The sequence below is a fragment of the Pempheris klunzingeri genome, chromosome 1 (genome assembly GCF_042242105.1).
Source record: "Pempheris klunzingeri isolate RE-2024b chromosome 1, fPemKlu1.hap1, whole genome shotgun sequence".
NCBI classification, from domain to species: domain Eukaryota; kingdom Metazoa; phylum Chordata; class Actinopteri; order Acropomatiformes; family Pempheridae; genus Pempheris; species Pempheris klunzingeri.
This window is the reverse complement of record NC_092012.1, coordinates 28,629,827-28,647,722: the sequence shown is the minus strand read 5'-3', so window position 1 is coordinate 28,647,722 and position 17,896 is coordinate 28,629,827. Positions and strand designations below refer to the sequence as shown.

At 42.1% G+C, this 17,896-nt stretch overlaps 1 protein-coding gene across 1 annotated transcript in view; it reads left to right on the top strand.

The window, feature by feature from the left end:
- ccdc102a (coiled-coil domain containing 102A) overlaps positions 1-4,260 on the top strand; it is a 63,285-nt gene extending 59,025 nt beyond the window's left edge. The window contains exon 10 of the mRNA XM_070830109.1: positions 2,402-4,260. Coding sequence (XP_070686210.1) covers positions 2,402-2,534 — 133 coding nt within the window. The 3' untranslated portion in view covers positions 2,535-4,260. The remainder of the gene's footprint in view (positions 1-2,401) is intronic.
- The last annotated feature ends 13,636 nt before the right edge of the window (positions 4,261-17,896 follow it).

The window sequence follows — 17,896 nt, the reverse complement described above, 5'->3', positions numbered from 1 at the left end:
TTGGACTTTGGCACAACCTCAGAGGCTCAACCATCCACTCTGACTCACTGTGGCCGGCTAGCGACTTTGGTTCTGATCCAGGATGCAGTTGCACCTCAGATGGCAGAGCTCTTTAACATGCGGACTGTTGGAGTCAGGGATCAGACCGCTGCTCACTTGTTTTATTCTATCTATAGTTGGGTTTAGTAGAATCAGCTCTCACACTGATCACACACAGCATCATGTCAGACCTGTATGATGCAAACATGTGTTGCCCACACAAGGTTAAAAATCAGGTTGAATGTGTGATTAGCATCTTTACAATGTCTTCAAACAGCCTGGAATCAGAGAAGACCGAGTGAAATGCGTAAGAAGATTTAAATTGACTTTCAAAGAGTTGAGGCTTTGGTGCCTCAGACTATTCAACCATCCCGACAAGTCCTGTGCTGTGGGAAAACAAAGGCGGCGAGAGAAAAATGACACAGAGTACAATGAAGTGTAGCTAAATCTATCCTTGAGGTCTGTTTCGTAATAGACCTCGCTTGCATCTTTGGAAATAATCAATAGTCATTACCTTTCTAAATCAATTTGGAATGCATACAGCTCAGAGTGAAATTAAATCTTTTCTTCACTCTGTGGCTCATTGAAATCAACTCTGCCGTGTCGATCACACATTTCCTGGTATTTTCATCATACTGTAATCATCCTCAGCAAAATAAACCCAGAGGCATAAAAGGTGCCAGCTGCTTTAGCTTCAGTCAGCTGATATGATGTATTCCTTATGTTATTTAAGTGTTGTTACTTCTTCTGCAGAACAGGCTTTGTTGCTGATCTTCGTTCCTCGTTACCCCTTGAGATATAGCATTCAGTACAGACACTAATACACACTGAGTTCAAGTTTGAGCTTCAAAGCCAGCTGCTGCTGGCAGCTTATAAAATCATCACTGTCACAGTGAATTGCTGCTTGGCGTTGAAGTTCTAGTGTCAACTGCTGTCTTAACACCGCTGACTGAATTGATTCAGGTACTTTTAAGCCTATTTTATTAAAGCTGTGGGTTTTTTTTAGCCGTGCTCGCAGTGGGGCTCCAAGCAAGTCAGCAAACCATTCGGACTGATTCACCAGTTTGTCTTGATGATGATGACTGATGACAGAAAGCACAAACACCCTCCAATACTTCCCTCCAATAAAGTACCGCCAGTATTAATCTATCACTAACAAAATGTCCAAAACTTTACCAACAATATCCACAAAGAACACTATCTCCAAATCTTCACTACTACTGAAACTTCTGCCTGAAGTATTTCACTGTACAAATATCAGTAAAAACACTGCGGCTCTTTACCCCAAACACTAAAAATACAAAGTGTGACTACCACTAGGAAGCTACAGTCCCTCAGACCTGTAGATCATCAGCCTGCTGCTATGATCTCTGCCTGCCTTCACATGTGATTGGTCGTACAGATGTTCATATTAACATATTAACTCAATGTTTGGTCATGTGGGGTGCACATGGCTGAGCAGTGTGGTTGGTTCTGCTTTAAAAATCAAATAAAGAGCATTTCTAACACTTAATCATGCCCTGTAGGAGAGCAGGAGATGTGTCTGCATGGAGAAACTATAGAATGAGAAGAGCTGCAGGTGGAAGTAGCTCCAGAGCTTAATGACGATCAACACAAGCCCAGCACAGCTCGGAGGAGATGCCAGCTAAACACTCCTAATGTGAGAAAAGAAATAGACATGAGTGTTTCTTCCTGTAACCTTCAGAACGAAGGTGAACACACTGATGGCTGCTTTTGTGTCTTTTCAAGCACAGTTTGTGTGTAGTAATAAAGCTAAAAGACATCACTGTTACTGCCATAAACTGTAAAGAGAGAATACAAGTAAACAAAACACTTCCAGTACAAAGGCTCTGTTGTAAACGTGTGGCTATTTCCCTACATTTGGCCTGCATTTATTTCCCAGTCCGGCCCCGACAACCGTGAAGTGCCTGTCCAGGTGCGAGTGTGGGCAGCATAGAATCCAAGATGTGAACTTGAAATGAAATTGCTGCTCTTCTAGGGAGCTGATGTGCGTTGGCACTGGGGAAATAAGATGGCGGTGTATCCTGATGAGTTGACCCACATGCCGCAGATGTGTGTTGCCTTTTACTCTTGTGACACCTTGAAGCTGTTATAAAGTCATAACTAAATCACAGAATCGCAGAGTGGGACATTTTGTGATAGATTGCTGCTTCTTTTTGGCTTTCCTTTCTCTTACTGTCTCCGTGTGTGTAATTATGATGAGCTACTTTCACTTACAGAGGACAGAGTTTAGGCTCATCTAATGCGTCTGACGTAAAAAAAACAAAAAAAACAAGAGGCAGCACTGTCATATTCTTCAGCATCATAACGTTATTCTAACACCACACACTCTCTCCCTCAGACTGCGGCGGCAGCAGCAGAATCCTGGTCTGTTTGGGAAGATGCGATCAACTCGGTTCAGTCCCGAAAACCCAGACGGTCCGACCAGCGACGGGGACGAGGAGGGAGAGGACCTGCAGCTCCAGATCCCATGACTCACACACATAGTGATACAGGATATAAGCATCAGCAGTCACATAAAGAAGGTGAATATTGTTGCTCTTGGGGGGAAAACTTTGGATCCCCCAGTAACGGTAATGTTTTACAATAGGAAGCGGAGCTGTCCTCAGCTCAAACAGCAAGTCTTTAAAGGACCACTCAAAAGGTCGATACCACTTCTGTCCCTATGCATCCTTGCATCCTCATTGGGATGCAAATTTGGGCAGTTTGCTGAATTGATTGCCGGCCACGTTAATAATCAAATTATCATTAAAAACAAATGAACAAAATACAAAGCAAGCTTTGTCACACCAAAAATCCACATGTACATTGTCTGTTTTTCAGGAGGTTCAGAGAAACCACATCATTATTAAGCTGGAGTTAAAACATGAAAGAGTTAATGTGACAAAGTGTCCACCCAGCAGCAGTATGAGACACACACACACCTAATCCACACACACCCTCATACACGCTAAGACTCACACATGCTTGGCCACACTTGCACAGAGAGACACGCAGCAACGTGATCAGACCCAGCAGGAGTGTGATGGACATTAACGGGCCGTCCGGGTGAACGAATGGATCCGTCCTCATCTTCCACCAAACTGCTCTAGCAGAGGCCGACACGCATCATCTTTTCAGTGTGCTGACCCATTCTTACCTCATGTCATCCGAGCATTTCCAGCTGTCCTATCTGAACTGAGCTACTGTATTCAAACAAGTATCTACCCCACATCTACACCACCAGTATTCGAACTTTCCTCATAGCTCATATGAGGAAAAGCCCTTTCATGTCCCTTTGAGCTCCAAAGTGTTTTTGAATATCAGTCGTTTTAGGAACTGAAATGGTCCATTTTAACCCGTATGTATAAAGGAGTATTTTCCTCCCAAATATCTTAAGATTCAGAGTTGATTTCTGATGGATTTACCCAATGCTGAGAGCACACTACGCCACGTTTTTGTTTCATTATAGGTGCAGGTTGGACTGAATTACAACCGCAGTGAGAGACAAAGTGAACGAACACCCGCGGACACAAATCTCGGCATGAAAAGTCAGCTCTGTACAGATCTAGAATTGTGGAAGGGCCTAAAAGGAAGACCTGGACCTGGTCGACACCTGTGCCTTTTAGACCCCGACCCTCCTTTGGAAAGGCTTTTCACGCAAAAAATATCTCAGCTGATAACAACAGACTAGCTCAGAATATGGCACAGCAGCCAACCAGCACCAAGCATATGTAAGCCGCAGGTTTCCACACTCAGGAGTGTGTTCACCTGCCTGTATCTAGTGTCGCTCTCTTGTCTGAAGATGACAGGAAGATTTTGTCTGCAGAGCCAGTTATGAGTAGTCGTGTAACTCTCTGCATTGATCTTCCTACCGCTACAGTGTGTTTTTAAAAAAATGAAGGAAAGGTAACTGTAAAACCCAAAAAAATGTAATCCCATCACATACTGCATGTTTGAGGGAAATGTAAACTAGATGGAGAAAGGAGTAGAAGGCCCGTGTGGACTGTGTGGCACTTCTATTCTCACGGAAGTGTATTAAGTGCGATCATTTCATGATCTAGTCGGTGTGTTCCCAGTCTGACTGGAGCGGCTCCCTGACAAACAAATATCACCATGAATCTCAGACAATGTGAACATAAACATGAACTAAGTAAGAGAGCGCACAGCATCCTTGGACGTTTATCTTTACATCAGTGGGATGTAACTGATGAGTGTAGTAGTAAATCTCTTCTGTATTGTTTCTGTGAAGGAGGATATGTGCTTGTAAATGTCACTAACCCTTTTCCCTGAAGGCCACAGCTTTTAAAAAAGGCTGCATTTTATAGCAAAGTCCGTTAATTTCAATGGGATTGCCACAGTCAGAGGGGGAACTGCTCCACTGACGACAAATGGTTTGTTCACAGGAGAATCAATGGTACAAATAAACTTTGTGTGCATTAGCAGCCAAGCTAAGGAGCTCATTGACATTTAGAAACAGTAGAAACTCTTTATGGAGTGAAATGATGCCCAATCTTAAGGACAAAATGTGAGAGGGGAGTAAAGAACACAGTACAAAGATGATGTAGAGAGAGAGTTCATGTGATGGGCTAGCGCTGGCTTGTTCCCACCTGCCTAGTGTGTTAGCGGTTGCCAGATAGAGTTGTCCACCACCACCAGTACTCTCTAAAACCACCTATTTTGGAAAGATGAATTTCACTGCATCTATACAGACTGAACTCTTCATATTCAAAAGCTTGAAATCAGTGGTGTTCTCCTTTAACAAGAGGAACTTTAGAGCAGGATATTCCTCCTTGATGCATTGAAGGTGCAAGCTTTAGGTTTGCCTCAGGTTTATTGGAATTAGAATTCAGTCATTATAGCCAGACAGCTACAGTGGAAGCTCCCTTTTCATCGTTATACAGAGCTACAGTAGACACACCAGTGGAGCCAAACCTGTCCAGACATAGATTCAAAGTTCAGTTGTTGTTTTATAATGCATTCGGTGGTGCAGACACAATTCGTATGCAGTGTTTATGCCGATGTTAAGTAGTTTAAAATACTGACATTTTCCCACAAAGTATTTATGTCCAGTAATTCCCTCAGGATGCCTCCAAAAAAGCATTTAGACCACCACGGGGTAATGAAACACTCACTGAAGCCCAGGCCAGTAAAATTCACTAGGCTTAATACTCACAGGCTCACACGGGGGAGCTTTGGACACACTGGGTGTTGGACTGAAGAGTTAATTTATTTGTACAAAACGGGGCTGGGCTGAACCTCCCGCCTGTGAAGGACTCCAGTCTAGCAGTGGATAGATGCAGTTGTGAGAGCAATAAGACTCATTTATCATCAACAGTCACTCTCTGCCTCCACTTCAACTCTGACGCTGGAAGGGGACCAAGATATTTTTACTGATCAGGATTCTGAACTATTTATGTCGTATTTGTTATGGTTTACTTTTTATAAATGATCTGTACCACAGTGGTTTTGTATTAGCTCTATAAATGTCAACTGTACATATAAAGAAACATGAGTCACTGTCTTTTTTCCTCCATAATGTATGGATTGTTAATGTAAACCAGCAGTGCCTCATTGCAAATAACTACGTTTCTCTTCTTAAGGTTTCTTAAACAACGAGCATTTCTCCTAAATAGACAGTCAGTGGTTTGTCTCGGACCAGCAGGAATATGATGAAGATGCAGTGGTAATGTTGTTAATGTTCATGTTAATCAAATCTTAATTCCAATTTAAATACCGACTGTTGTCAGGATGTTTTCCGGTTTGTTTATTAAACATAAAAGAGTGGATTGGGAAAAGAACCAATAAATGTTGCCACTAAAAAAAAAACCCAATATTGTAAAGCTGAGGTTTTAAAACTGAGGAGCAGAAATATGAAGATGTTGATCAAAGATACTGTGTCGGTTGAAAGGAACATGGGCATGCAGGAGTTCTAAAGACAACAGGAAGTTAGTTATCGTATTCAGCAGGCTTATCAACACGGTGTGAAGGTGGAGCTGCAGCCATGGCTGTAAATGCAGCTCATGGTGGACTTTAAAGGGTTCTTGTTAAAGTACTTTAAAACACTTGGATTACTTCTGAGTAATAACTCAGTCACATGTGAGCACACAGACGTGAAACACGTACATTCAGTGTGACTGTCTGATCTCCCTCAGTAACCATACATATACCCAGAGAGCCTCCTTACAACTGCAGAACTTGCTGAAGAATCATCAGGTTTTTAGGTTTTCTTCAGTATCAAACTAATCCAGCGATATCCGTCTGTAAATCCATGAGTACATCGCAACCAGGAACTGCTGATGGCTGATTCTGCATACTTTTAATGGTGCCATTTTGGAAAATTAGGCTAAATAAATGAGGGCTACTAAGTGGAAAAAGGATCTGATCAGTGTCGAGTAAGAATGGGGTAAGAAACGAAAGGTATTCAGAGAAACCACAGGATCTTTTTGGTCCCTTAACACCCCTCATTTTAACCAGGTTAATATTCATAACAAAAAAAGAAAAAATACTACTAGTGTTTCCCCTATTTGTTATGGCAGTAAGGTTTGTGCCTTCAAATGCAAAATAGGATAAATAATGAATTAATTTAAAGTAATACTTGAAAAGAGAACTGTTCAGCATTGCACTTCCATAAAGTTGGGGGACCGATAGTGTTTGGTCAACCACACTTTACCAAAGTGCTGAACAGGCTTAAAATACCAAGATGATAATGAAAAGTAAGTAACAAATCCAAATAAGACTAAAAGAAAGCATAAACATAATCATTGTGGCACCATAGAGGAAAGCCAGAATTCGAAAGTCAGACAAAAGAGTTGGAGTGAGAAAGAGCACTTAGCTCACACACACTCCGGTGGTGTGTTTGGCAGTGCAGATTGCTGTATACTGCACGGAGCAGACACAGTAATGAGACTGAACCTCAGCCCGACTCCCCACACACAGCATGGGGGAACTGTTCGCATCTCCCTATGAGATCATATTCATTACTCTGTGTGTGTGTGTGTGTGTGTGTGTACGTGTGTGAGCAGCCAAACACATAATGAAGGTTTTCCCCTTATGTAAGCTTGAGTCAGAATGACTGAAATCACAGACACAACTCTGGCTCTGCACTTTGGCTGTGTGTGCTTGCTTTGCATAAAACAGATAGTCGTATTGACAGTTTAGGCAACGCACACTTGTGCAAGTACTCACTATGGTGTCCTTGGGATAACAGCAACCAGACTGCGCGGCCACACACTCAAGCTGTTGGCTGTGGTGTGTGTGTGTGAGTTCATGTTTAGCTCGATCCCATGAGTACAGTATAGAAGATAATTCTAAAAACTGTTGGCTAAGCATGACACACACTGCAATCCACTGAGGAGGTGTGTGTGGTGTTCAATGTATGTGTTGGAGGTGGTATTCCCCATTTGATTTTCACTCTGTGTGTGTGTGTGTGTGTGTGCCTGAAGCTTAGTTCATTATGTTAATTTTCTCTGTGTCTTTATTAGGCCAGTAATGGCTGACAGCAGGAAGGCTGAACATTACATTGATCCCTCTATAATTATTCCACAGCAGCTACCACAGCAACTCCTTGTATGCATGTTTACCAGAGATGGAGGCTCGAGTTTGCAACTTGGACTTGAGCCACACTTAAACCGAACAAAAGGTGACTTGAGACTCGTCGTCCTCGTTGACTTTGCCTTAAGATTTGGATAAAAAGGCAGAGGGTGGGTAGGATTCTTGCTAAAAGAAGGTGCACACAAAGTAAAAAAAAAAAACTAAACATACACACACTTGCAGGCAATGTTCCCCTTATAAAGCAGGATCTGTCACTTATTTCCAGACTCCTCACTCTGTATGTGCAGGTGGTGAAGATGTGCTGGGTGACATATGCAGTATTACAACAGTCTTGGATTTCTACAACAGAAGATGATAATTACGTCACTTGGTCTGGTTAATGTGGTTGAGGTGAAAAGGACTTAGTATATTCACGCTTAATATCACACAAAGGCAAGCCAGACTGTCCTGAGTGCTGCCGCCTTCCACATCCTGGCATCCTCCAGCCTGTCAGCAGCTGTGGTTCGCTCCACAACTCACAACTGACCACAAGTGTCAGCAGCAGGGAGTCCGGCCCTCCCCTCTGCTCTCCGGGAGTGGGGGCTGTGACGGTGAGAGCTCTGATGAGAAACTGAGCTGCATTTGATTTGAGGTGACTTTTATCTTTTAGTAGTGAAAAGTGCTTTTGGAATAGTTATGGCTCACTCACACAAATAACTGGATTGAGTGTTTTTGATAAAGTGGACCTGTAAATAACGTGATAGGAAGTGAAATGAAATGTGTGAGAAGCATCATTATGCATCCAATCAGTCCGAGTCAGAGGTTGTGTGGAGGTGTGCGCCATAGACTGTACACAAGAAGTGGACGGTGCATCCATGATGTCACCCACTGGTTTGTGGACCACAGTTCTGAAGCCTCAAGTTTGGTCTCATGGGCGTCGCCATCTTGATTTTTTTGGATTTTCTCTACTTCTACAGGCCCACTGAGCCTGCACAATAGGGTCGGGGGGGGTGGTCTTTCTTCTCTAGGTAGGACCCCCATACCTGGTCTCCTGTAGCTGTATGTTCACAAAGCAAAACACAGTTATTGACTTTAAATGAAACCTTTCATTGTGTTTTTTCATCGTGCTTTGAAATAGCCTAAAGTGATCATATACCGACTCATCAGTGTGGATACTTGATGCTGACAGATAAAGGAGTGATGAGAATACAGTACATGCTTTGAATTCCTTAGCCAAAGCTATGCAGTGATCTCATTACAGCCAGTAGAGACTTGACACTTGACACAGACCTGCCTCTTAAACTTAAAACATTTGAAAATTTGATTAAAAAACTTAAAATGTGACTTTGACTTGGAAAAAATGACTCTTTGACACTTATGTAGCACTACAAAATAGACGGTGTGAAAATGTTTCATTGCAATATGAGAAATAATTGATTTCATTTCCATTTCTCTGCAGCTGAAATGACAGGCTCCCTCTCCCTCTCTATTCAGTGTTATTGCACTGAATTGTTGTCTCTTCTGTAATTAACCACTTTAAGCTCGACTGCTTGTGAACAAGACCAATGAATGATCCTGACACACACACACACGGGTCATTACCACCAGCACTTACAGGCTGTGTGTTTGCTAGCTGAGAGACATTCATGTTTTTTTAACCTCTTTTCATCATCATCAGATTTTTTTTCGTTGAATTTTGAGTAATGTTTAATGCCCGACCTTGGAAACCATGGATTGACAAAAAAAAAGAGAGAGAGAGAAAAAAAAGAGAGAAGGTCTAGAACATCAATCATGTGCTCCTGATCACATACCACGTATCATCATGCACGATCTTTTGGTGTTGAATAGTTTCTGAATGCTGCTGCATGTGCACTGATGAGAACTTGGAGAAGTTCTTCCAGCTTCTTTGCGTCTGCTCCCGGTAAAATCCAGAATAGAATTTAGAATCCTTCTCCTCACCTACAAGGCTCTTAATGATCAGGCTCCATCATATCTTAAAGAGCTCATAGCACCGCCCCACCCCACTAGAGCCCTGCGCTCCCAGAATGCAGGCCTACTTATGGAGTCTCCAAAAGTAGTGATGGAGGCAGAGCTTTCAACTATCAGGCTCCTCTCCTGTAGAATCCTCTTCCAGTTTGGGTGCAGGAGGCAGAAACCCTCTATGTTTAAATTTTTAAAGCCCCTAGTTATGCTGCCTTAGACTCCTAGGAGACTTCGTATTGATGCCCTGAGCTCCTCTGTCCTCCTCTCCCTCTCCATCTGTCTGCATCGTGTCCTTTTATTGTATGCTACTTACTTGGTATCTTTCCAGGAGCTTTGGTGCTTTCTCATCTCACAGGTCCCTGTGGTTCGTGGTGGTGGTTCTTGGGCTCCCATGGGTGACTCTTCCTGCCACCGTAGAGCTGCCACTGTTTCTATCACTATGTGTGGCAGCATGCAAACTCTGTCAGTATGAACAGAGCTCCTGGTGATGTGGGCTAGAGGTTGGAATGCTGCATGGTGGAGAAGGGTATGAAATCTAGTAAAGCCAGTCCCAACAAGATTTTTGGGACTATATAAGATAATGGTAGGGAAACTTTTTTTTTAAACCCATCTAGTTGTCTGATTGCTTATGTTTCTTACCAAACAGGCCCAGTTGTAAAGATGTTTCCATAGATAGTTTCTGAAAATCTGAGTAAAACATAAAGAAGAGAAGATTAACAAAATCAAAGTTGTAAAAACAGAATCTTCTAGGACTGGGTGGCTTTTAGTAGCCAGTGGACATGCTAGCTGTACGGTTTCTGCAGTTACTAGAGGGCTAAGCTTTGCCTGCTTACAGCAAAGCTGATGGTGAGCAGGTCAGAACCATGAGTAATAAACTGATCTGTCTCCTCAGGCCTGTAGAACTGCCCAGCCTGGTTAGACACACCGTTAACAACACTACTTTTTACTGGGATATTACTTTATGAGTAAGAGATCTTCGCACATGGCAAATAACGAATAAACTTTTACAACATACTTGGGATGTAGGAGCTGGAACTGTTCCACATTTAATTTAAGGCTCACAAGCTACGACCTATCCATACATACAGCACTACACGTGCCAGCAAACATGGTCATAAATCACCTTTATAAGCACGGTTTATAAAAGGTGAATAATGAGTCCAGACAAATACATGAAGGTATATGAATCCCATTTTCTGAGGCTGTTATTTCCTGACAGGAGGAGATGGTCTGTTGGGGATTCTGCACAGACACTGAGAGAGAAGCAAAGACAGGAGTGCAGGCAATAAAATAATTGTCCCTCTCAGCGCTGTCAGAGCAGAGAGGATAGAGTGTCAGGACTAACAGCCTGATGGGCAGATGAGACAGAAAACAGCAACAACAAAGACAATTGCTTTTGTGGCTGCTTTGCTCTGTTCTCGCGACAGGATCCTACAATATACCTGACACACAGACACACACAGAGTTTACATCAAATGTCTGCACACAAATGCTGTAGCTTTGTTTTCCCTCAGTCCTGCTAGGAAAACCTGTCAATTTAGACTTTTCAAGTGGGTAGTAGTGGGAATCTAAAATATATTTCATGAATACACATAGAGGTTTTATCCAGATTTGATGAATCTTGATGAAATTTTATCTTCAAAAACATCCTTTAAGCATCTCATGCTCTCGAGCAAAGGACTGTGTAGCTGCAGCAAGTCTGACTTTTTGGTCCATGTGTCTGTAATCTGTTCAAATAAACACAACCTTTTAGATTATATATCAAAACCATACATGCTAATTTTATTGCCGTTCTACCAGCACAGAGAGAGCTCTGGAACTGATCAGACATATCCAGGACCAACCAGATCTGGCTAGCCTAGCCTAGAGGCTGGCAGCAGAGGGAAATGGTTTGTCTAGCTCTATTTTCTATTTTTATACATGAATTAAACAAAGAACATTATGCAACAAGAAACAGCAATGTCATCTTTAAGCTAAAACCTCTTAAAGATGACATCGGAAGCCTAAATAGGCTTCTAATGTCATCTTTAAGAGGTTTTAGCTGTGTAGGTGTCCTGATGTCACATCTGTGGCTTCCTACAAGCCCAACGCTCCCCCCTTGTTGTGTCCTTTCTCATACAGCTCTAAAAAACTGTTTGGCTCTCCCTGCCCTGTTTTTCTACAGCAATAATAAACTAGCCATGGACACTTGACTGTCCTCTACACTTGCACTCGTGACTTTTTTAAGTGTCACTGCTCCCTCTGTGGTGTAAACTCCAGTGAATGAGGATATTGCGTTAACATTATTAACGAGGCAGAGAATGCAGTCACATCTCAGGCCCAGCGACGTACTCAGCTGAGCTCCCAAACTAACACAGTAGCACAAGAGGGGGGTATGAGGGGCTGTCAGTCTGCAGTTGTGTACAGAACTGATGAGAGACCTGGCAGAGGAGCCACAGCGGGGGGTGGGTGAGGGGTGAGGGGTGAGGTGCACATTGTCTGAGATGCTGACAAATCAAACAGAGAACCTTTAAATGTGCTGTACTTCTCTAACCTGAGAGGTCTCATGCTTGTAAAAACTGGTGAAGTCTAATTCTACATGTTTGTTAGACCTCAAGGATTCACTTAATGCAACAAAAATCACTAAATCACTGGGTAACTTTAATATTTCTGACTTAATCTCCTTCTTCATAAAACATCCGAGCTGATCTTTAAAGCTTAGAGCATATTTTTTTACATCCATGTATGCTAGCGAGCAATCTTCTTCTTCCCTGCTGTTTGTTGGCACAATAGTATTTTACTCGATGCCTATTGATTTGTGCAATAGTGTGAAATTGGTGAACGTGTATTGCTTTGGTGCGTGTTTGTCAGTGTACATCCTCATGCATGTGCAAGAGATGTGAACAAATTACAGAGACGCTGCAGGTACCGCTCCACAGCACTCACCGGGGGAACAAAACCTTTAGAGAAACAGTGTTCCATGTTTCCTCATCCAGACACGTACAGTGAACCACACAATATTCTGTTAAGAAAGGTCAGGATCCACAGCTGGATATTTAGTATTTTGTGTTAATAAAGTGTCAGTGTGACATTCTGGTTACACTTTGACTCTCAGCGTACACAACTGCAGCACTGAGTCGTTCTCTCAGTCAGTGTATCATACAGGAACTGTGTAACATCTGTTTTTTTATATGATTTTACAAACAAGCTTATATTGACTATATATATGATTTAATACAATGTATATCCATTAAGACAGCGCAGCCTGAATTGAACATTAGTGCCCGTCTGTTCCGTCAGACTGTTGACTCTCCACTTTTAATTATAGGGCTGTACTGGTCTCCATGTTGAACCATGTGAAGGCAAAGACAACTATCAGAAACTATCCATTCATTGACGGATGGAGTGTTTCAGTTTGCTGTGTGTGAACAGACGTAAACACATCCACTGGGAAAGTGTGTGTGTGTGTGTGTGTGTGTGTGAGCGTGTGTGTGTGTGTGTACTTCTCTTCTCTCCTCTCTTGTCTTTCTCTTTACAGGGAGAAGACAGGCTGTCTGGTCTCACTGGCTGTAATTACAGGCCCTGTCACCTGGCTGTGCTAACCCACTATTACACACACACACACACACACACACACACACAAGCTAGCATCTTAAATGACTTTAAGCGTTGTGTCTTTTTATGATGTAAATACTATCAATAATTACATTTCAGAATCCTTTGTTTGTTTGCCCTTGCACTGAGGTGACAGTATTGCTGTGAAGTATACATTTATAATTCACTAAGAGGACATGAAACTTTAATGAATCCCGTGTGGAAATACTGTCGAATCATTGCAGCCACACACGCTGAGGTAACTGGATACAGTGGAGACATTTAAACATCAGGGGCGAAGATATCATAAAACAGGCAGATGAAATCAATCAAAGGAAGTCAGTACAATATGAATATAGTATGAAAGGCCAACTGAAATCACATTTTCATTATTAAAAGGATAAAAGGATAAAGGGGAAATATCAGGAATGCTTCTTTTCACCTCAGACAGCTTGATGGGCGTGTCCCTGTCTGTGTGATTGACAGCAGCTAGCAGGTTGCCAGAGTGCTGGAACAAGGTGTGCTGCAGCCTTCATGTCACGAGCAGACAGCTGTAGTTAGTAGTACAGTAGAGTGCACTAACTAATCACTGATGCTATTGGGCTCAGGATGGATTTTGTCAGGACGTAGCCCCAAGCTGAACCAGACATTCTGATTTTTATGTCCAAACCCGACTTGACTTTATACTGAAGAACTAAGTTTGTTGTTACCACGGTTACAACTTGCCAGTGTCACCGGTGATGATTGCCAATTCTTCTCCTTCACGACTTGTTGAAGTGAACGCATTGTTAACTATTTAATCATCAGAGGAAGCTGAAATATGAGCTCACCCTAAAACAGTCCTGTGACCAGAATGGAATTAATAAGATTTGTTAGTGACGTATTCTTCGAGATGTAACTGATGGATTATCACTATTATCATCGAAGCAAAGTCTGCCAAATAATTCAAAACTACAAAACCACCCATTTTGTGTCAGTATTGTAGGCTTCTACTTTAGTTCTGGATGTTACAAGTTACAATGTTGCCATGGGAATAGGACAGAAATATTCTTGATGATGACGAGCAGTGTTGTCATGCTAATATTAGCACATTCTAAATGTAAATAGTCTGTATTTGTATAGCTCCTTTCTAGTCATTTTGACTACTCAAAGTGCTTTTGCATCACATCCTCATTCACACGTCATTCATTCAGGAGGAATCTAAGTTGGTGCAGACTATTCTTTCAAATTCAAATTCAAAAAACTTTATTTGTGCCCAGGGGGCAACTAAAACACTGAAGCTGAGTGGGAGCCGCGAATTGAAGATCCGATCTTGCGATTAATGGTCGACCCGCTCTACCTCTGGGACACAGCCGCGCATGTCTAGATGACCAAACAGATTGCTTGGTTTGAACTACCTGTTGTGTGATTGCACTTCATCAATGACAGTATCCACAGGTAGATTTTCCCAGTCTTCCATGTCTACTGCAACTTTCTTGGCTGCAGGAGCTACTACACCTGCAGCTGTGCCGTTTCAGTGACACTCTACTGTCTTCAGACGTCCTAGTGTAGCTCATCTCTTTCAGAACTGGTAAACATTCTGAGCTAGCCGTATTTTGTCGAAAGGAAAGTGGAAGTTTTGTGTTGCTCCTTTATCTCTGTCCATCCAGTTGAGATGCTTCTTCCATCTGCCTGGTAAGAGGTTTCTGTTTATCTTCTCCGTCAGTGGTGCTTCAGCCGCTCACACCAGAGGAACACTAGGCTTGGCATTGGTGACTGGTCTCCTTCAAGTTCACACCTGTGTTAAACAAATATCGTATTGGATCCAAACTAATCCTTTAAAACAACAAAATCACACGATAACACAAACAAACCAGTAGAACAGCAACTCCTGAGTTCTGTGAGGTAAAATGACTGTTTTTGTCAATTGAGTCTGGTGACTTTGAAGAGCACGCTATAAGGGCTGTTTCTGATTAAACAAAATCAATCTCACAGCTCTGTCTCTGCAGGGATTATTTCCTTAATCTTATGAGACACTTTGATTAACAATCTCAGTCAGTCAGGAGCAAAAACAAGCACTCTGATCAGGCATGACTGATACTCAGTGGACGGGTACCAGTGATGTTCTGGGCGGTTTTAATCCTCCACTGCAGAATTGCACAAGGAATGGAATTTAGGCTTTCTTAAATTTCCTTAAGAAACACAGCCTTAATCAGGGTGGAGATGTGAGATGACCGTGACAGGTTCTCTGTGATGCTGATTCCCTAAAACTTTCCACCTCAGCTCCATTGATGTAGACAGGGTATGTGTCTTCGCCTCAATGATCAGCTCCTTGGTTTTGCTGATTTTGAGATTATGTGGGAGATTGTATTGAATGCTGAGTGGAATGCTGACCTTCAGCAAACAGTGTTCTGTTTGTTGAATGAAAAAAATCGTTACCAGGGAAAAATAGAGGAAACATTAGGAGCGGCAACAGAGGCTGTATCCCTCTCTCAGGATGGAAAGACAGTAAATGCTGTGTGTACAGAACAGAACAGACCAACAAAAATCCCCTTATTTACTAATTCCTGTATGATGACAAAATTATAGACACATGTAGATTGTAGATGTGTGTGTGTGTGTGTGTGTCACCCCCTGAAGGTGCCCCTGTTGGTGTAAGCCACGGAGAGGCTGGATTGCTGACATGCCCACAAAGCCTCAGCTAACTGTTACCTTTACATACTACAATCAGCTGAAAATCTTTCTAGGTGATATATAATTTTGTATCAGTTTTCATATGTCGTTATAGGAAATATAAGCAGTTATCCATCTCATGACCATATGACCATATATGCAAGAATCAAGTATAGTAGAATAAAGTTAAAATGTGCTTCACGTCATTCAGTGAGAAGCTAAACCTCCAGCTGCTCTGGTGGACTTTGTTAGCGGCCACCAGCAGAAGACTGTGGTCACACTGGGCAGCTCAGTCTGAACAGAAAAGACCATAAAGCACAGTCGACTTTGCCAGAAAAGAAAGAAAATATGGATTGAAACACAGACACCAGGACCTCACAGGCACTCAGCTGCCTTTAGGGTTCGTTCTTTCTGTCCAGGCTGCAGTTGCTCGTCCATCTGTTGACTATGTAGGGGATATGATGCGAGTCCTAATACTGCCTGTGTGTTTACTCTGCTAGAAAGCGTTTAATGGCATCCTTAACATCACTCTGCTGTGCCTGCTAATGTTACACTTAGTGTGAACGTGTGCACGCGCGTTTCATTCTCTCCATTAAAGCCCCGTGCATCTCAGCACTTTGAGTCTGCAGAGTCTTTATGATTAGAGATTCATGTTTTTATGAATTCCACATTATGATACTAATTACCTCGTTCACTGGTTCGCCCTGAGCTGTGCGCGTCGGAGCAAGCTGTGTGTGATCTGCACTGCAAAGAAATGCCAACGTTAACGGGCCTTTTGGTCTCATATCCAACATTAAAATTTCATCTAAAATTGGCTAAAAACTCAGGGAGTAAGATGATTTAACTTGATTACAATGCAGTTTCAGACTTTTGTTAGAAAAGGCCTTGGATACATGTAAACTATTATACCTGCTGTTTGTCATATGAAAAAACATTGCATATAATGGTACTGTATTACTGAGGCAGGAGGAGGAATACATACTTTGCTAACATTTAATCAACAAGGCAAAGCGTGGCTCTAATTACCTCAAATTACTTGTAAGGGTTGTAGGACTTTCTGTCAAACATCTCTATTCCCTGACAGTGAAATAGTGAATGATACTGAAATAGTTGAAGAGGTCCACCTGCCAAGTTTCTCTGCATCAGGTCCAGAAAGAGTAGATTTAATGAGTGTTATTTAACTTCTAAAGACTTCAGAACTATGTGCACAGAAAACATTTCTCTGCTGATGGGAGAAGAGACTCCTTTTCTGTGTCACATAGCGCTTCAACTAGGGCACAAACTTTGGTGTTTTGACCAGATGGATGAAATTATTTTAATGTTCTTGAATTAGTTTGGTGTTGTACGAGTTTTCATAGGAAAGAATGCTAATTATATTGCTCATTGTGCAAACAGCCATCAATGAGCACAGCATGAGAGCTTTTCTGAAATGCTAAATACATGATGCTGGAAGGTGATTCACGAGACTGGTACTAAGCTACCAAACGTAGCATTAAGTAGCAGATTTATTATGCACTTCAGTCGCGGTACTATTGTCTATGAGGTTATGTTCAGTGATGATCTTTATAAAGGCAAAGAAACGATGGGAACAGTATTGTTGCTTAGGTAACAAAAACATTTCATTAAAGTCAGGGAAAGATTGATGGTCAATAGTACGTCTGATTGCAGGTCCGTTATGGGACACAAACTCTGGTCTCTATTGGTATCTATTGCTCATGGAACACTCTGAACGCTGGCATTGGATGAGGTGCAGAATTGTCCATAATGAATGAATTCCTGAGCTGCATAGAAAGTACGACACTAAAAAAGAGGGAAGATTCATGACATCATCAAACCAGCATTCTAAAGCGCTGCTTGGTGCCAGTTCTATTGAAGCCTGCATGGAGACACGTTTGCAGAAGTTTGATGAAGAAATGGTGCTACCAAATAAAAGAACACTCTTCAAAGAATAGAACATGGTTTTTGAGTTATTTCTCCAAATGCGTGCATTTATTTATCTTCTGTTGGTTTCCTTGGAAACAAAAAAGATCACTATGTCACTGTGTAGCACGTGGACGTACATCGGTGCCACAACTGAGAGTCTGACTCGGCCTGAGCCCTTTGAAGCATGCCTATA